General features: G+C 35.9%; 1 protein-coding gene across 8 annotated transcripts in view; it reads right to left on the reverse strand.

Annotated features, from left to right (window-relative positions):
* NEK1 (NIMA related kinase 1) overlaps nt 1-18759 on the reverse strand; it is a 42690-nt gene that overhangs the window by 17455 nt on the left and 6476 nt on the right. Inside the window, exons 6-21 of one of the 8 annotated variants that reach the window (XM_068681203.1) lie at nt 18648-18715; nt 18446-18532; nt 17317-17371; nt 15864-16064; nt 14858-14918; nt 13528-13685; nt 11554-11613; nt 11261-11320; nt 11059-11106; nt 10890-10964; nt 7673-7845; nt 7459-7590; nt 4036-4138; nt 2376-2459; nt 1781-1864; nt 525-602 (exon numbers count right to left, since the gene is read on the reverse strand). In XM_068681203.1, the coding sequence (XP_068537304.1) occupies nt 525-602; nt 1781-1864; nt 2376-2459; nt 4036-4138; nt 7459-7590; nt 7673-7845; nt 10890-10964; nt 11059-11106; nt 11261-11320; nt 11554-11613; nt 13528-13685; nt 14858-14918; nt 15864-16064; nt 17317-17371; nt 18446-18532; nt 18648-18715 (1527 nt within the window). The remainder of the gene's footprint in view (nt 1-524; nt 603-1780; nt 1865-2375; nt 2460-4035; nt 4139-7458; nt 7591-7672; nt 7846-10889; nt 10965-11058; nt 11107-11260; nt 11321-11553; nt 11614-13527; nt 13686-14857; nt 14919-15863; nt 16065-17316; nt 17372-18445; nt 18533-18647; nt 18716-18759) is intronic. The other 7 variants (XM_068681204.1, XM_068681205.1, XM_068681207.1 and 4 more) reach the window with 7 other exon arrangements.

Raw genomic sequence — 18759 nt, forward strand, 5'->3', positions numbered from 1 at the left:
CAAAGAATAAAGCTCTAATAAAAAACTGGATTCCTATTAATTACAACCGATTTGGAACTCTGAACTAAATGCAAGTTATCACAGGGTTATATAATAGCTCACCTTACAGTCTACATGTGGCCTCTGTCAGCACAGGTGAGGAGTTTTGGCTTCCTTTATTCTTTTAACTAGAAGTTGTTATTTAAGGTACATTTACCTTCCCATTTCTGTATCAAAATGCCATCTTAGTTATACCAAATTGCCTTAAGGACTAAATCTAATCTAGAGAAAAACCTTAAAGGCATGGATGGGAGAATCTTTGCCTGCTATGCTACATTACAACATATTTTGAAATTGCTGAGATAAATCAGTTGAACCGGGGTGTTTACCTCAATACAGTATGTATGACTTACCAGAGACAAAACCTCTATTAGTGGATGCATAAACAAACTATTAATAGCAAAATGAAATGCAAAGAACAAAAGAAAATGATAAGAAGCAAATTTTAAAACAAGGAGTTCGATTTCCTCCCTTTTCACAATTACCTTCTGTGCTTCTATCTTTTTGCGTTTCAGTTCTGCTTCCTCGCTTGATTCTTGCCCATCAGAACTGCCAGCTTCATTCTGCAAAGCACAAGTCCTCAAAGAATTATCATCAATGCATGTACTTAAAAGCTGAATGATAAAAGTGACTACTGGGATCATTTACACTGACAGTCTGACTAACACAAGCCATAATTTTACTATGTAACTCCTCACTTGAATATAATACCTACTTGGATGAAACTTCATTTTTGGGACTAGTGATTATTATTACTTTTTTTTTTTTTATTATATTCATACATATTCTGTGTGAACATTGTCAAAAAGTCAATTCTAGAGAAGTTCCTATAGCTAAAAGCAAATACGTTGTCATGGTTTTGGCTGGGATAGAGTTAATTTTCTTCATAGAGGCTCACGCAATGCTGTGTTTTGGATTTTTGATGAAAATAGTAGTGATAATACATCTTTGTTCTGTTGCAGAGCAGCACTGGCCCAGAGGCAAGGCCTTCCAAGCTCCTCGTGCTGCCCTGCAAGTGAGGGGCCGGGAGTGCCCCAGGAGCTGGAGGGGACCCAGTCAGGACAGCTGGCCCAGGCTGCCCAAAGGGATGTCCCACACCGCCCAGTGTCATGCTCAGCAATAGCAGCCGGGGCCAAGGAGGAGGAAGGGGGATGTTGGGAGCGACGCTGCTGTTCTCCCCCAGAAACCATTACATGTGATGAACCCTGCTTTCCTGGGAGTGGTTGAACACCCTGCCTGCCAGTGGGAAGAACCAAATGAATTCCTTGCTTTGCTTGCTCACATGACTTTTGCTTTACCTAGTAAATTGTCCTTATCTCAACCTGTGAGTTCTTGCACTTTTACCTCTCTGATTCTCTCCTCAACCCCCTGGGGAGAGAGGGTGAGCATGTGTGGTGGTTAGGTGCATGCCAAGGCAAAACCACAACAAAGTATAAACATGCTAGTGCTTAACGACAGATTTGTGGATCAAATTCAGATGTAATTTTACGTTGTCCTACTTTTTAACAGGTTATTGGGTAACATGTACTGAAGCTGCATCTCTAACTGAAATATCCAAATTTCATGAATTCTGTAAGAACAGATACAGGTACACTAACTGTAGAACAGAATGAAATGTGTTACTATATATATGTATATATATATTTACATGTAAAATTGCTTATCATAAAAATATTTCTGTAGGGATAAAATAACATGATCCCACAGCCAACTTCCTGAAGTATTTATTTTTCAAACTGACCTTCTCTCCACGAAGTTTTGCTTTAATCTGTTGACGTTCATTGAAGTTTTGTAGCCGGATCTGTCTTAATCTTGCCAAATATTCCTAAAGTAAAGAACGGAAATAAGTTTCAATTATACTGAAACTGTCTGCAGTATGCTTGGCTTATAATACTTAAGATTCCACAAAAAGCCAAACGAAATGAGGGGAAAAAACGCTATTGATATCACTATATTAGCACTTGATAATTTCCAGAAGAATTCTCATCCAATTAAATTAAAGAAAACTGAAACTTATGTTCCTCAGTGTTAAGCTACCATTACACTTGATACAATCAAGGACCAGGAATGGTTGCATCTGTTACAACACAGTTACACCCTATAGATATGCGTGCATGTTCAAGAACCTTTCCTAGGCAAACTGCTGTAGACAACAATAATTTTATAATTATTAAAAAAATTACACACCGAGATTACAGAAAAAGAAATATTTTTCCTAGGAACTTATAAAGTCTTCATTTTGTTACACAAATGAACCATGCAGGGAAACGAGGCACAGTCAAGGTCAAAATAGTGCTGTTTGTGTGATGGAAGTGGCAAACATGCGGCAAGCATACCTCTTCTTCCTTGTTTCTGGATTTCCTTCCTCTTGCAGAAATGGGCCTGCCTCCATAGATATCTGCCACGTTTTGCAGTGTACCCTGTTTGCCATTTAATGGTATAAAATTTAAAATGGCTGGGGCAGTAAGATTATCTGCTTTATCCAGTAAATGTTCATTTATAAGAAAGCAAATCCACCAATGATCTGCAGTCATTCTGAAATTAGCTGACAACTCCCTTTCACTTATAAGAAACAAATGACAGTAGTAACTGAAAATCCTGAGTAGCCAGGAAGAGGCTAGACCTTTAATATTACAGCGGTCTTCTCCCTAAAATTCTGGTTTTCTCCTGCTATGTTGGAAGCATAAATTCTGACAGACAGCAGTTTTTGTACATCTAGATTAAATACAAGTTGTGGCACACAGCTGGCATTTCTGCCATTGTCGAGTCAAGCCTAAGATAAAAGTGGAATCATCATATGTAGAGTAAGCATTTATCCATCATCATATTTTTTTAAACATACTATAAGTAGCAAACTCATCAATCTTGTAACATATTTGTATACACTTATAACATTTTCCTTTTTAAACATAACAAGCTGTTTTACCTTGCTAATACATGTGGATTTACAGTGTATAATCTAGGTTAGTGTGATGTACTTGGAGTTGTAACTGTAAACAAAAGGATTCAGCCTCAAAGGAATGGAAAACAGGAGTCCAACTCAGGACAGTATGAGAATCCTTTAAATCAGAGTTTTCTGCTTGGTGTAAAATCATATTTAAATAATTATATTATTTTTTCCATGATATACTGTAAGCTCCTGCTGAACTTAATAAAAATATATTGATTTGTTAATTAGATGTATGTTTATTGCATTTATTATGTGTTGTTACATGGACCTTGTTTGTCCCTTGTAAAACACTGGGGCTTTAGCTTTCTCAAGCTTGAGTACTGAGAACCACCTGTAAATCAATACTCCAGTTAAATTCTTGACAGGAAGCACCGAATGCAAATATTTTCGCTAAATACTCTTTCAAATTGAGCTGAAAAATCAGTAATTCAAGAAAAGAGGGTATTTCTAAGCTTCTGTGGTTTAGTCACTGGGGGATGAGACAATAAATTAAAAGAACCATCCTCATAGGTAAGAAATGTTCATGAAGATTCCATGAATTCCAGTTTTGGCTTGAATGTTAAACCATAAAAAATACAAAGATATATGATTCTCCATATTCACTTTTTCAGAAATAATAACATCCTAATGTAAAGGAATCACTTGCAAGACGTTGTTACTGCAAAACACATTTCCCAGAGGAATACTGAATTTAGAACTGCAAGCATAAAGAACAAAGAACATTTTGTGACACTGTCCATTAGTTAATCTCTACGGACTGAAGCTGGATGTCTTTATAATATCTTCTTAATAAACAGAATGTTTTTCTAAAACACCCTACTGTAGCTGAGTTAAAAGTTTAATCAAACTTCATTTAAAGTTCAAGCTACTGAAAAATACATAGTTTAATTTTAACTAAAGCTTTACAGCTATAAACAGAAAAAAAAGTAATGTTCTAAAGTTCACAATATCAAGTTAGACATGCACAAAAATGTAATTTTTTTCATTTGTTGATTTGTAAAGCATTCTGAAGCAGTAATGTAAGTAGGAAGACAGATTTTCCATACCATGTGTCCTTCAGCTCGAGCTTTGTTTTGCATGGCTTCCCTCTTTCGTTGCCAGAATTCTTCAACTTGCCTTGCTCTTTCTGCGGGTAACCACCCTTTTTGCCTGAATAATTACAACACATAGCAAGCTGAAAGTCTCTGAAATACAACACTTGCAAAACCTATACATATATTTAAACTAGGACACAAAAACTAACTATGAAAAACGTATATTCTCAAAATGCCTTTAATTGGCTGAAATACAACAGAATTCCACAAAAGGGAGAAAGAAATAGGTTCAACTATATTAGAAGTACAATTAAACATGCCCTCTCAGAACACTGTTGTTCTTCCATATCCTGCTCATCAAAACAAAATGAACATCAAATCACAATTTTAGTGCAGTTAGTTCTGAAAAAATCTCAGCTGGTTTTCATTAATTATCATTTATAAACTAAAAAGTTAAAAAAAGAAAAGGACAGATTCTTTCAAGGCTTCCCTTTAGAGATGGGCAAGAAGACTTCCTTCATGAGCCATCCACTAGCCTTAATCTGACCTATGCTTGGAGTAAGAGCTTCTACCACTTACCACTTAGATAACAGACACAGTGCTAGTATTCCAAGAGCATTCTGGCATCTGTTTTGGGGGCATTTGGTGGGACTTTTGCTTGTCTGATTTTGAAGGGACTCTGAAGAAGTTTTCCTACCTCAGAATTCACCAAATCAAGATGTTTTTTTTCACGTTTCACCCCAGATCAGGGTCCTGTTTGGATTAACAAGGCTACATTCAATTTATTGCAACTGAGCAGCTGGCAGCCAAAGTTTCCTAGTACATACCTATGATCATTTTGTAGAGGAACCAGTTTCTGAAAAATTGGTTAGAGGACTAAGGGGAGAAAGTTCCCTATTTAAACAAAACAAAGCAAGAAAAAAAGAAAGAAACAGGTGATGAATGGTGTTAGATATTGTAACAGATTGTAGAACGATGAGGCAATCCCCTTTCCAAGGCTCCCCTAGCCTCGTTTGATTGAAAAGTATTGGGGGTCCAGCAATAGGAAGGAAGGTATTGGAATAAGCTGATAGCAATAACTCATCAGGCTGAAACAGTTAAAGAAAAAATAATTTTGCCACACAGGAACTATTCGTAGTAATTCTTAAATGAATTAGCACACTAACTAAACTCCCTGGCACCTAGTCTTCCTCACCCCACCATCCAGCAATTAGGAAATGAAGTGCTATTTTCATATGCTATAATTCATGAAATAAGAGAGATGTAAAATGACTTTGATACAACAGTACAAATGCTGTAGCTGCTCTGAAAATTCAGGACAGTCCACGTAAGTGTTACTGGTAAAGAAAGAAACACTTCATAATTTTTGTATATACATATTTGGCTCACTATATGATTTTGACTGTTCATTGCATATAAACTCAACTGGTGGATAACGAAATCTTTCAAAATGGGTCATACTGACAAAGTTTAGCTTACAGGTAGGAGAGGTGCTCTCTGAGCAAAAGAAAGTATTTGTCTCAAACCAAGTACACAGCAAAAACTTATTTCAACTAAATTTTACATGATACCATTTCTCCCTCCTCTAATGCCGAGTGACTCATATTGTTAAAAAGCTTCAACCAGATTTCTTCGGGACAGCGTTGCTGTCTAAGAGACAATTTGTAAAGATTGCTGAAGTTGAGGGTATTTAGCTTTGCGTTAGCTGTGCTAGTGTAATCAGGAAGACTGTAACTCAAGGATTTCTCAACTTTTTAAATATATGCTTTAAATTACCTATCTTCAAGAAAGTTGTTATTCTTAACATTCTTTTTCTTTTGGGTAAACATCTTGAACACCTATCTTTAGATCTCATCTCTAGCTGAAGGAATAAAGTGTGAGAGAGAAACACTGCTAGGCTGACTATGATAAAAAAAGTACTTTTAGATAATGAAGTACAAATACTTAACACATTTTAAATGCTAAGGAACAGCAGTTCAATTTAAGGTTAAAGGTAATCCAGCTTATAGACAGAAAATTATATCCATCTGTTTTAAAACTTCTGCACGCTACATTCATCGAGTGCTTCTGAGTTTACGGATTTGAGAAAAATTGAATCAATTTCTCTTCAGGATCTCCAGATTATTAGTAACTTGCAGCCCTCTATTATAGTTGCTCTCAAATTTAAACACATTTAAAACAATTTACCTGAATTACCAAGTATCATCTAATATCGTCAAATGTGCAAGGCAAATAATAATACCTCTAACCTAAGCAAGATTTGTCAATGATGGCACTGTGTGCAAAGGGTTGGGAATAAACAGAGAAGGCTGGAAAGACGCATCTATGTCAGTTGAGAAAATATACCTTCCAGTCCTGGGTTGTATCAGGAAGAATTTCAGTTAGCTCACAATGGTCCAAATTACTATAAAGGAAATAGCACATACCTTGCAGCTTGCAAAATTTTAACATCAGTGTTAAATGTGCTATACTATTGCCATAAATTTTAAAATAGAAAAACCTAGAAGGTAAAACATACTATATGAAACATAAAACTGAATAGAATTCATTTAGAAGAACAAACGTTTTCTTTGGCCACTTCCTTTTCTTCACATTAACACCATTTATTTCTGCCCCCATGGGATACATCTCTGGGTCTGCAGAAGTTTAAATAATCCATGATAGAAAAAAAAATCTCTCTAAGAAAATTAGTGAGTAATGTTGAAGTACTGACATTCCAAGTATATACTTCCCCGTACACCACTCTTCGGTGTGGAAACAGTCCTTTAAACAATATTAACAGATTTGAAAAAAGGCAACGCAGTTTTGAAAAAACTAACGGAAAGAGGTTGCCAATCTACCTGAAATAGGTAGACAATCAATGCTTTTTCATATACAAAACACGCTCACTTCATAATTCTGTGGTGCTTATTCTTTGCAGTAAGTTGTATACTGTTATAACACCTAGCATTCACATCTCTTGATGAAGAAAGCTACTACAAGTTTTCCACTTGTCAATAAATGGGAGCTAAGAATGCAGAAAGCTTTCTAGACACTCCTCTATGTTAGAAGATCAAACACTGAGATGGAGAGAAGGCAGTCAGAATGAGATGACAGAACAAGGAAGCATCTTGGCAGGTAACACAGAAAACAGAACTATGAAAAAAGCAAAGGAGGGTTATTGTCTTAGCTAGACTGTAACTGCATTAAGCCAGGATTTTTGGCTTAAATCTAGTTTAGTTACAGTTGTAAGTAATCCTTTTTTTCCCCTATTGGGAAAGCCAAGGTTTCCATTGGTTCTAAAAGAATTGTGGTCTGTGAGGGACCAACACACAAACAGACAGCACAGTACCAATGGATAAAGGTGGTTTTGAGACATGTTCAGCTACTAAATGGAACAAGACAGAACAAAAATCTAACACGTAGGGACAGATTTATGGATTATCATAGTCCAACCTGTTTGCATTGGCTTGTTTAGACACCTCCTTCGATCTTTTCATTTTTTTCCTAATTGCATCAGCATCAGGTAAATGGTGATGACCTGCAGGCCCCTTAGGAACTCCTGGACGTATTCCAGGTGGAATTCCTCTGCAGATAAATACGTACAGTAACTTTCATTACTTTCATCTAAAGCAGACCATGTGCAACCTCTAGTGGAAGGTAGCCATACCTCTCAACAGCTTCTCGGCCTCGTACTTCTGCCCTCCATCTGGCTTCCCTCTCTTCAGCTACTCTAAAGTTCTCCTTTTGCATTTGGTCAAAAATAGCATGATAATGCTCATATTGTCCTCTGGAAGACACTGGAAAAGGACCAAGACCACCTCCACCACCATAATACGGTGCCTGAAAATCAGAAAAGGTAGGGTGGACATCTCAAACAATGGTTTTAACAAGCCCTTCTAATTTTCACCTCTCTGGCAGAATAAAGTTTTATTATGTTCTGCAACAATTCTGAACTGGTTCTAGTTTTACTCTTGGTGTTCCCGTATTTTAACCACGGAATTAAAATCCCTTTTCATCACTTTACCACTACAAGATTGATAAATTAAAAACTTGTTTTTCAGTTAGCACTCCAAAATAACACAGTATTTTACCTCCCTTTGATAATAGTGTAATTATACATGAGACATCTGTCACACATTCTGGCAGTTATTGGTGAGGAATCCATTGAAGTGTAACTGGAGATAGCAGATGTTCTATATAGCAAAAATTAAAATTTTAGCACAAAAAGCTAAAAATGATACAGTACTAACTAACTGAAGCACTACTGAGTCATTTCTATCCAAACATTCACTTTTTAAATTGAAGTCAGAAACAGTTAAGCACACTTCTAAATTTGCTAAGTGACATTAGCAGCAGATTTATCTGAGAATCCCCGTTTTTACCAATCTATAACTTGGCTGCATCACCAGAACTGAGATGCTTCCCTACTGCAGTTCAGATCATGTACCACAAATTACAGCTTTGTGAAAATGATCTCTGTCACTCTCAAAGAGTTCGAATTCCTGGAGAGCCTTCATGTGAAAATAATAATAAAAAACAAAATGTTGCAAGCAGCTGTGTACAGTAGTAGCCAAGGATGGATGCAGAAAGTGTGAAATTGGCAAAACAAGGTTAAGGTTGTCAGCACATGCATAAAAATGTTCCTTTTACACCTGGGGAAAGTGGTGAAATAGCCCATGGCAGCGAACCTATGGAATCTGTGAATGTTCTTTCCAGAGTGGTCCAAAGTATTTCATGTACATTCAAATAGGACAGTACAGACGTGACAGATTTATAGCTGTCCACCCAGAAATTCTTGAGCAGCCTATATTTAACAAAGCAATTTGGCTCACTTTCTCATTTTCAATTGCTCAATGCGCATCAATAGCCCATGTGATAGAATACTAACTAGAAGATTTATCCAAGCATTAAAATAAGTATGCTGGTACGTTGTTCTTCTGGATAAAAGTAACTTATTATACAGGACAACTGATTCTACAAATAGAATGCAAAGCCTTGCCTTACACACTCTTAAAGGTTTCACCTACAATTACTAGAGCTCAGTTTCCAAAAGGATTACTTAAAGAAATAGCACGATCAATCTCTAAGCAAATGCTAAGCAGCAGGTGTTCATCAACCATCTGCAGAAACACTGTAACCCCTGCTAGAAGCACAAACTCAAAGTCTACTCCTTGCCATCTCTTTCCCTACTTTACCCCAGAAGCAGGTACGAGCAACCAATCCAAAAAAGACAGGAGGAGAACATAATGCACTGCAAGACTCTGCTGTACATTTAGAGACCATGTGGCTTGCATTACTGGAATGCTTGAACACTGCAATTCTAAACTAACAGCACCAGCAGGGAGTCACTGGCTGCACTGTTTCCATGAGGGAGAAAGGAAATGTGCAATTACATCGAGAATACTGTAACAATACATGGAAACCTCAAGTGATGATACCTTAGTGGCCTGCAGTACAATCCGCACAAAACTACCTAATCCAGAGAACAAATTTCAAACAATTTTAAAGGATGTTTGCTCTGATATTTTACACAGTGACACTTAGAGAAAGTACGCGCAGCCACTGAAACACAATTTCCTTACTTTACTGTGAATAGGAGAAATTAGTGATGCTGTTTTAGCTAAAAAAACAGAGTACTTTCCATGTCTAAGGCCCTTGTAATAAAACTCTTGACGTTAATCAAAGGAATGATTGTTTTCAGTAACATATAGAGCTCTGATCCAAATATGCCGATGCGTATATACCATGTTGTACGGAAGCCTGCATTGGTGCTTGCCAGCATCATCCTAAGAGAGAGAATGGGAACCAGATGATGGTTTTTGATTTCCCATTAAAGCCACACATGGTAGTTTTGAAAGTCTGGTACTTTTACATTTGCTTTTATATTTAAGCTAAGTTATGCAATATGTGACACAAAGCCAAAAATTGTGTCTATTTTGAAGAACAGTTATAAAAAGCAGCTAATGAAACCTGGTCATGTACTTTTGGTTTCTTCATGTTTTGTTGTACAAGGAGAAGAAAATAAAACCTCTTCTCATTTTGACCCCAGTGCATAGCCAGAGCTTGTTTATGAAAACTGTGTTGAATTTGTTTCGGCTAAATATTTTTGTAGGACTCCCTAACACCAAAACAAATGGCTGGTTTTTAACCCACTTCATATTGTTCAATAGATTTACACCACAGCAATACTGAAATTTCTGCACTGTCTCTGTCTGATAAAAATAGAGGACCCAGATTTTTATATTGAAGTATTTTCATGATACTACTTCCCAGAACAGTTATGCAAATACAAACTGTCATAGGATTAAGATTAAATTATGTAATTTAAATCCTTAAGAAGTGAATGGCTAAGGGGTTAACTGCTTTCAGGAAAAAATAACATTTACTCAGGAATTTCTTCTCCCATTATGGGCAACTTATCAATACAGGTATTGTAATTGTCATTGACGTTGGTAAATAAAAATGAATGCTTAAAAGCACATTTTTAATATTGGGAAAGATGTCCATTACCACAGTATGAGAACCTGGGAAAATATTTCAACAAAAAAATTCAAGAACAAACTTGAATATGTAAGAAGCTGTTCATGCATAGATTTAGCGCAGGAAAATTAGCAAAAGCAGGAGTGGAAAAAGAAAGTGGTGCATGAAAACCATTACTGGCAGAAAGAGGGGAGATTCAGAAATTTAATACGTATTAAAAATGAAAATTGCATATGATCTCCAAGAAGCCAGGGAATAAAGTCTGTTATACGCTTTGCCTTAAATTATCAGTAGATTAATACTGGACAGCTCCAAGAGCAGATGATTCTGAAAAGATAACACCATGCCAGATAACCAAAGGTGGGGGGAACACACTACATCACATTTCTGCATCTGCTGCCAACCTTAACATCACCACTTCCACCTGAACCAAGCACATTCCTCCATCCTTGTTCCCTGGCTCTGTTTATTCGTTCCATCTGAAGGAGAAAACAATAAAGGAAAACGTAATTCAAGGAATCACTTTAAGTAAAAATTGAGCTTCACTATTAACACATTTTAAACATATTTTACCCTTTCTTTCTCCAATCTTCTTATTTCCTCCGCCTTCAGTAAACTGATCTGCAATGTAAGGATTAAGCATATTTAGTAACTGGGAAACTGAACTACTCTGTATTCCTAGGCAACACGCAACAAAACTCAACACATTTCACTAAAATTACTATGGACGTTAAAAAAAAAAAAAAAAAAAGGGTGCCTCAAGTATCTTGTCTACCTGATCTCTCTGGCGCTTTTCTTTTTCAGGCAACTCTAACCTTTTCTTTTTTGAAGGTTCCTGAAAAACAAGCATATAATTTGTTATTTATTACTGAGCCATTATTCTGTGAAGTGTCTGTCAAGATTGGTTAGTCTTCCAATTGCTGACTTATGTCCACGAAGATAAAAATCATTTCTAGATGTTCGGAAAAAAAAAGATCAGGAGGAAAGGTTTGAAGGTTTTATTTTGTCATTCTTGCTCTGGACCTAGCTTTTGCTTAGATTGAATATTAGCAGGTGATTTGGTGATACCTCAAACATTTTCCTCCTTTCTTCTCCTGGATTCATTTTCTTCACAGGAGTTGGAAAGGCCTAGATAAAAGGTGAAACTTCAAATTAGATAGCAAATGTCAGAATGAGAGGAAAACTCTAATCAAAGAAAAAAAGACAAAAAAAGACAATTCACAATTCAGTATGTGCAGAAGTCGGTTTAAAATAATTTATTACTGAGGAGGTTGTAAATGTAAAGCACTGCTCAGATCTCAGGCAAAGGCTATGGTACTTGCTCATCCTCTGCTAAGAGCTCCATCTTGAAAGCTGAAGGTAGTAATTTCAGATCTATCTCCATTTTTCTTCTCTGGCAATGTCATTCCGTATTATAATCTTTTCATAGTCTTTGAGGGTCCTTCAATTTTAAGACTCCCTTTTTACGTGAGAACAGAGTTATTAGGTTATCCTTAGGTGACTTTTCTTGTGTAACTCTCCCTAAGTTCTTGTTATCCATGGAAGAGGGAAATGAAGCCACAATTGAATATCTGGTAAAAAGTCAGCTATACAAAATAAGCTATGTTTCTTACTCTAATTTTCTCCAAAAGTGAATGTTACTGAAAGCTTCCCCCCCCCAGCTGTACAAGAATACAGATAGATTCATAAGATTTTCTTTTGACAAACCCATCAGATTGGTACTTCAAAGTCAAATATCTCAGAAAACAGAAATCTTTAGAGACTTAAGTCAATGCAATTCAACTACAGTGCATTCATGCAATAATACTAAGTGAGATGATTGATGCATGTTCCATTAAAAATCAATTGAGAACTGCAAGCTGAGGCTAACCTGAAACAATAGCAAAGAGAAGAAAACTTCTATTACACCGTAGCCATTATTTCTAGCCTACATCTTATCCCTTGTCACTACATACAACCCACACAAATAATGTCTTAAAATTGCAGCATTTTTGATTTCTTACAGCATGAGGATTCTTCCTCAGTCTGTATATCCTGCCACAGCGAGGGCTTTGGGCTGCTGTGCAAGTGGGTTTAGCGTTAGTTGGTGAAACTGATTATGAACAGCAGCAAAACAGCAGCTGATTTCACAACCAAGCTTTAAAAGAGAAAGACTCATGGTCTCATTAGGACACACGATTGTGCATTCCCTTTTTTTTTTTTGCTCTCTTTTTCAAACTGCACATGATGAGCAAATGAGGCTTGTGTGATAAGTGATGGAAGTTATCCCTGAGGTTCAACACTTACTGGAGGATTAAGGAAAAACTATCTCAGAACTAATTTTCTTTCCATCTACCAAATATATTATCAAATTTCATAGAGATCTCAGTATTATATTCTCCAAAGAGCCATGGGGAAAAAAGAAAGAAACAAACAAACCACTTCTTCAGAAGACAATTTGAATTGGTTGTCTTGCTGAGGGCAGAAAATAAAGCTGAAGTGGGAGCTTCTTGGTTACTAGCTGCTTGAAATGTGCCTAACTAACTGTATCATGAAATATCTCTGGGTCATGCAGTAATTAAAGGAATTATATACAAACAGCTTTATGTAATAGGGAACATAAAGAAAGACAAATGAAAAAAAAAAGATTGGTAGTACAATATGAAGGTATACAGAAAATCATTTCTCATCAGCTCATGGAATCAAGTCTGGGAAAGTCTTCTTCTGAGTACACAATTTCTCTGCTTGACAACACTTTCGGAAGTTATTAAAAGTTTTCTAAAGTTTAAAAATTGCAGATTATTTCTGAACCAAGAAGAAAGATGCAAAGATATGAGAACACATGAGAAATCAAGTCCAAGGTGGCAGCCTCGAAAAATCCTGATATTAAAAAAAAAAAAAAAATCCATAATGAAGCAAGACAAGCATTTACAGTACTACTACTTTCTCTGCAGATGCATACATCCATATAAGCAACATTTTGAAAAAGAATGTAAAATATTACAGTACTGTTTAAATACAACATTAGCAAAACAGTTCGATTTAAGTATCTTTGTTAGTTACCTGTCTAAATTTAGTCATCATCTTTTTCTCATGAAGCTTTTTGGGTGCATCTGAAGACTTCTTCATCACTAAAGGCACTCCATATTTTGCAGCGGGTTTGGTAATTTTCTGAGCTGGTGCAACTGAAGCCAGGATTTGTCCTTGAGCTGGTCTTTTAGCTAAACAAGAAAAGGCTGCTTTACAGCTATATTCAGGCCAGTCAGTATACTCTGCCTGTATTTCCCTTTGCTAAGGTACTGGAACAGCAAAGCTGGAGGAGAATGGGTGAAGTGCTAACATTTCATACATGTGAGCTGACTGTGTAAATGTAATAAATCCAGTTGTCCAAAACAGGTCTTCTAAATATCATTTTTATATATGAATATATATTCATATTATATAATACACAAAATAGCAGGACACAATCCCTGAACTTTTCACTTTTACAACTTCACTTAACTCTGGAGAGTTTAAACTTGTTCCAGCTGCCATGTTTTATTATCCAGTTGTCATGAACGCAGGGAAAAGTTTTCCCAATGCAATTGAGAGGCAGGCCTCCCTCCACTAATGACACTGGACTGCAACCTGCAACACTCCTGTCAGCAGATGAGCCCTAAACCAGCTGCATTTTCATCAGGATGTTTTTTTTTCATGAGAAGTTCCTGAAAATATGCCAATATCATCTTGTGAACTTGAATCAGTGCAAGGCCGTTTCTCTTACTACAGAATAGCAGGACAGCAGTGAAACACATTCACAATACTATTAAAAAACAGCAAAGCACTTGCCATGGTTTCAAATAATTACAAGGAGGGGAAAAAAAGGAAGAAAATCTGAGAAGTAAGTGTAAACTGACTACAGTAGGAAAACTTGAGAAAGTGATCTAATTTGCCACCTATAGCAGAAATTCTACTGCTTTGGATTGAAGTCAAGGTTTGATCCTGGAATCTCTAACAAAACCTCCTACTTTCCTTTTTTTCTTTTAACAAGGAGTGGGATTTCTCATTACCCATTTGTCATTAATAAGGCAAAAAACGTCCACTAACAACAAATAAATAGTTTTCAGCATCTACAGTTTTCACTGTCTCCTTACGTTTTGGAAACGTAATACAGTACAAGAAGAAAGAGTACACTTAAAGTGTGACAGACTCATAGATTGCATTAACATGATTTGTACTCTACATACATCCAGCTCCACGGTGAAAAAAGAAAAAAAAAAAAAAACTTCCCTCTCTCTTCTCCTCAGAACTTGTAAAATCAGTTCTAAGAACACACCCAAAATAATACAAGAACAGAAGTAGGTATACAACCTTGCCAGATCTGAAAGCAAAAGCACTTTACACATTTACTTACCTGGTGCAGCATGTGGTCCAAACTTCTGGAAGATTTTGTGGTTGAATTCTTCTGCAATAAGCTAAACAAAAAGTTGAACAACTGTTAGCCAACGGTGTTTACACCCAAAGCGAGAAAGATCGCCTTTTCAGATAAGTGTGTATGCCTGTTTCAGAAAGTTTCTAATACTATTTGCCATAACTTCAAATGAATACAGAACTATGTATGCACCAGTGACCAAGACATTTATTAAGATTTTTTTTTTTTTTTTTTAAGATTAGATAGCATCTCTAATTTGAGCATGTGAGTGAACCACTCATCAAAATTGTCTACACAATCTACGAGAAATGAAATATCTTTATCTGGTAGCAGTCTTCTACTTGTTATCGTTTGCCTGACTAACCCCAAATAAAAATTTCGTAACCATTCTGTAAAAGGCAGGAGAACAAGCATTGCTGTAAAGACTTTTTATTCTGATCTTTCATTGGAGCAGTAATATGAACTATAATTAGTTGAAAGTCATATACATTTGAAATTCCAATTATGCATGGCCGTCTCCTGAAATTTCTTCAGGTTGGAATTACAGTCCATTAGGATTCTTTATACTTAGTGAGGTCTCCTTTTGCATTCATTTCCTCAGTGTCCTTTCTCTGCCTGTATTTACTTACCTCATATCAGTACTATTCTTGTATTCCTGTATGTCATGAAAAAAGCCTATCTAAATGAATGAGCATCTGATACAAAATTCCGCACTGAATATAGACACATATAAAATAGCACACTCAACAAAACGTCAATTTATATTTGTTTGTGAAACTTAAGTAATTTGAGGGGTTTGTTTGTTTTTATTTTGTTTTGGTTTTGCTTTTCACTTCACAGTAACAATCTTTTTTACTCAACTGGAAAGGTCTGCATAAAACCTGTAGGAAATACTAATATTCCAATTTCCCATGTTGTGTATTGACGTTGGAATAAAGAAAAGTCCTATGATGTATTGAGCAAAACTATATGAAAGCCAACTCCATACCTGTGGTGTGAGAAACTTTTCAACCCGTTTGGCTATGAAGTTTTTCTCCAATATGGAGTTTACTGATGGTCTATCCTTAGGATTCCTTTTAAATAACTGTGACAGTAGATTACGTAGGTCATATGAATAATGCATAGAAACAGGAGGAAAAGATCCAGAGATTATCTTCAGTACCAAGTTCTTCATGTTACCAGCTTCAAACTATGTCATGCAAGGAAACAAAAACAGTTACTGCATATTACCGCTTGCCCACATGTAAAGGTACACATAAAGACGAAGAAAAAAAACCAAACCAACAACTGAACACGAAGAATCCCCCCCTTTCATTTGCCTGAACATATCAAAACAAATTTTCAAGGCCATCAACAATTTCCATCAATACTTTAAAATAATCTGCTGCCAAATATTGCATTCATGTAAAATGCATCACACTGCAGCTACTTCATACCATAGAAACATACAGTTTCCCCCTGATCTTGATGGACAGTGATAAACAGGTAAGGATGAAATAATTATGTAACTACATCTGCTTGATCCTCTTTACTTTCCCAAACACTTTCCACTACCACATGCCTTCTGCCTGTTTTAGAAAAGTCCTTCTAAATGAAAAAATGTAAACATGGACATTAGTTCTGTGCTAAATCCAAAGGAATTCTTACACTTCGCCTACGCTCAGCAGGCAGCACGCACCAATTTGTACAACCTTTGTACAACAAAAAGTAAACTGGGCGATATGCACTGTTTTGAGAAAACAACCTACTGCTATCACCTCAGAGATGCAACTTTGTCAACACAGTTGTCCCAGAAAAAGACCACGCCGTAAGAAATTGCAAAAGCTGTTATGAAATCTTTATGCTCTGGAAGGTTTTTTTTTTTTTTTTTTTTAAATACATGTTGTTATAATCTTCTTTAATAAAAATAGCTATTTTTAAAATAAAATTATGGCAATTTTTTTCCCTTCATAAGTGAAAAGTGGATTAAAGATGTATTCTTAAAAAAAATAAATAAATAAAAGCAACTCTCACTTTAGGAATTTTTTCTAAGAACTACCAGTATTCTAAACAGAAATTCATGAATCTACCTGCACAAAAGCTGACAGTCTGAATTTAGGCTCAGTTACAATGCAAATGTAAAGTTTTTGGAAAGAAAATAACACTAGATGTTACTGCAGCTAACATCTTTTCAGCTAACACAAGTACCTTGAAAATAAATTAAAAAAAATACAATACTAAGATTTCTGCAGAGACTGGCATAAACTAAAACACCAGAAATGTTGGTCAGTACTGGAAAAGGGGATTAAAACATTGAAGGCAATTTTAAGCAGTCACCATGAAAACCCTTAAGCAACCATGAAAACCCTTAAGCAAATGTACAAATACATTTGCAGTATCAGCAGAAAAAAATAATCTCTAAATTCAATATTCTTTCAAAGAAACAAGAAGTTCCTACTCACCGCATGTTTAAGTGTGCACATTTCATAGAGAACACAACCAAGGGCCCAGATATCACTAAACCAAGAGGAACACATCCCAATAGTTAGTTTTGGGTGTAAGATTGACATATAAATTATTAACTAAACATGCTACCTTGGAAAAGCAAAATGCTGTGTTTTGAGAAGAGTACAGTCTCCCTTATATGTACATCCCCAGCTCCCCAAGCTACAAAACCTCAGCAAATGAACAAAATCAACAATCAAAAGCAAGGTCAGTCTGAAAAACAGGGTGTTATTTTGGCTCCAGATTTTAGACCTTTTCATTTGCACCAACCAAATTAGAGAAATTAGATGAACAATGGATAAAGGCTTGTTTTCTATAAATGTATAAATTTGCCTGAGATCTTTGAAGTATAAAAAAGCTACCTGCCATCCAACACAGCAAATAAAAATCTTAAATTCAGCTAAACAGACAATTTACGCTGTTTAACATTTACTTATATTACCACACTTACTAGAGGATTGTAGAATTTGTTTAGAATGCAATTGGACAAGAAATCTCATGTAGGAGAAAATGAGGGACAAGGAGCTATATAATCGTTTTATCTTTTAAGAAAACAGTACAAAATAGTATGAGGTACTCACAACAATAGGCATGTTTCAGCCATTTAGTGAAGAATAAGACTAAATAGATAATAACCACTTTAATTACATTAGGGATACCATCACCAGATACAGTGTACTTGGCAGGACAGCAAATGTGAAAGTACAGTACCTGCAGGATGCTCTTTCCACATGACTACTCATGCATGTACTTAGAAAATTCAATTACTGTGTTTGTGACTTCTTTCTTAATATAGTTTCACATTCATCATTTACGGCAGTACTATGTAGATTGGCTAAAGTGGAACCATAACTAAGAACAAGGCTATATCGAGAATTCAAAGCACTAAGCGAAATCATCTCTTCATCACGTTACTTTGCAGTACACAGACCTGTAAGGTTCTACCTATATAGTGAGGCTCTGTCTTCTTGGGTAAAGGATGAACTAGTGGCTGTTCATCGTCATGTGAACAGAACAGCCTTAGATTCCCAAAGAACTCACTATCATCTCCTTAACAAAAATGTTTAATAATATGGTTATTAGTACCTTTTATTGTTGTAAGGTCTGTTCTGACATATTTCAGGTGATAAATAGTATGGTGTTCCTATGCACGTGCGAGCCAACTCCACAGTACTAAGGAAAAAATAAGAACGAATGTTAACTGACATAAGATAAGCACAGATTTTGACTTCCTAAATCAAAGCAATTTAGATTGAATCATAGAACCAAGTATAAAAAAAAGAGTTACCTGTTCAGAACTCTGGCAATTCCAAAATCTCCCAGCTGTATTGTTCCATCTTTGGTTAAAAAGATATTCTTGGTATAGAAATTTTAAGAAGTCTGTTAATTAAAACATTCAT

This window comes from Anas acuta, chromosome 4 (assembly GCF_963932015.1).
Source record: "Anas acuta chromosome 4, bAnaAcu1.1, whole genome shotgun sequence".
Taxonomy (NCBI): Eukaryota; Metazoa; Chordata; class Aves; order Anseriformes; family Anatidae; genus Anas; species Anas acuta.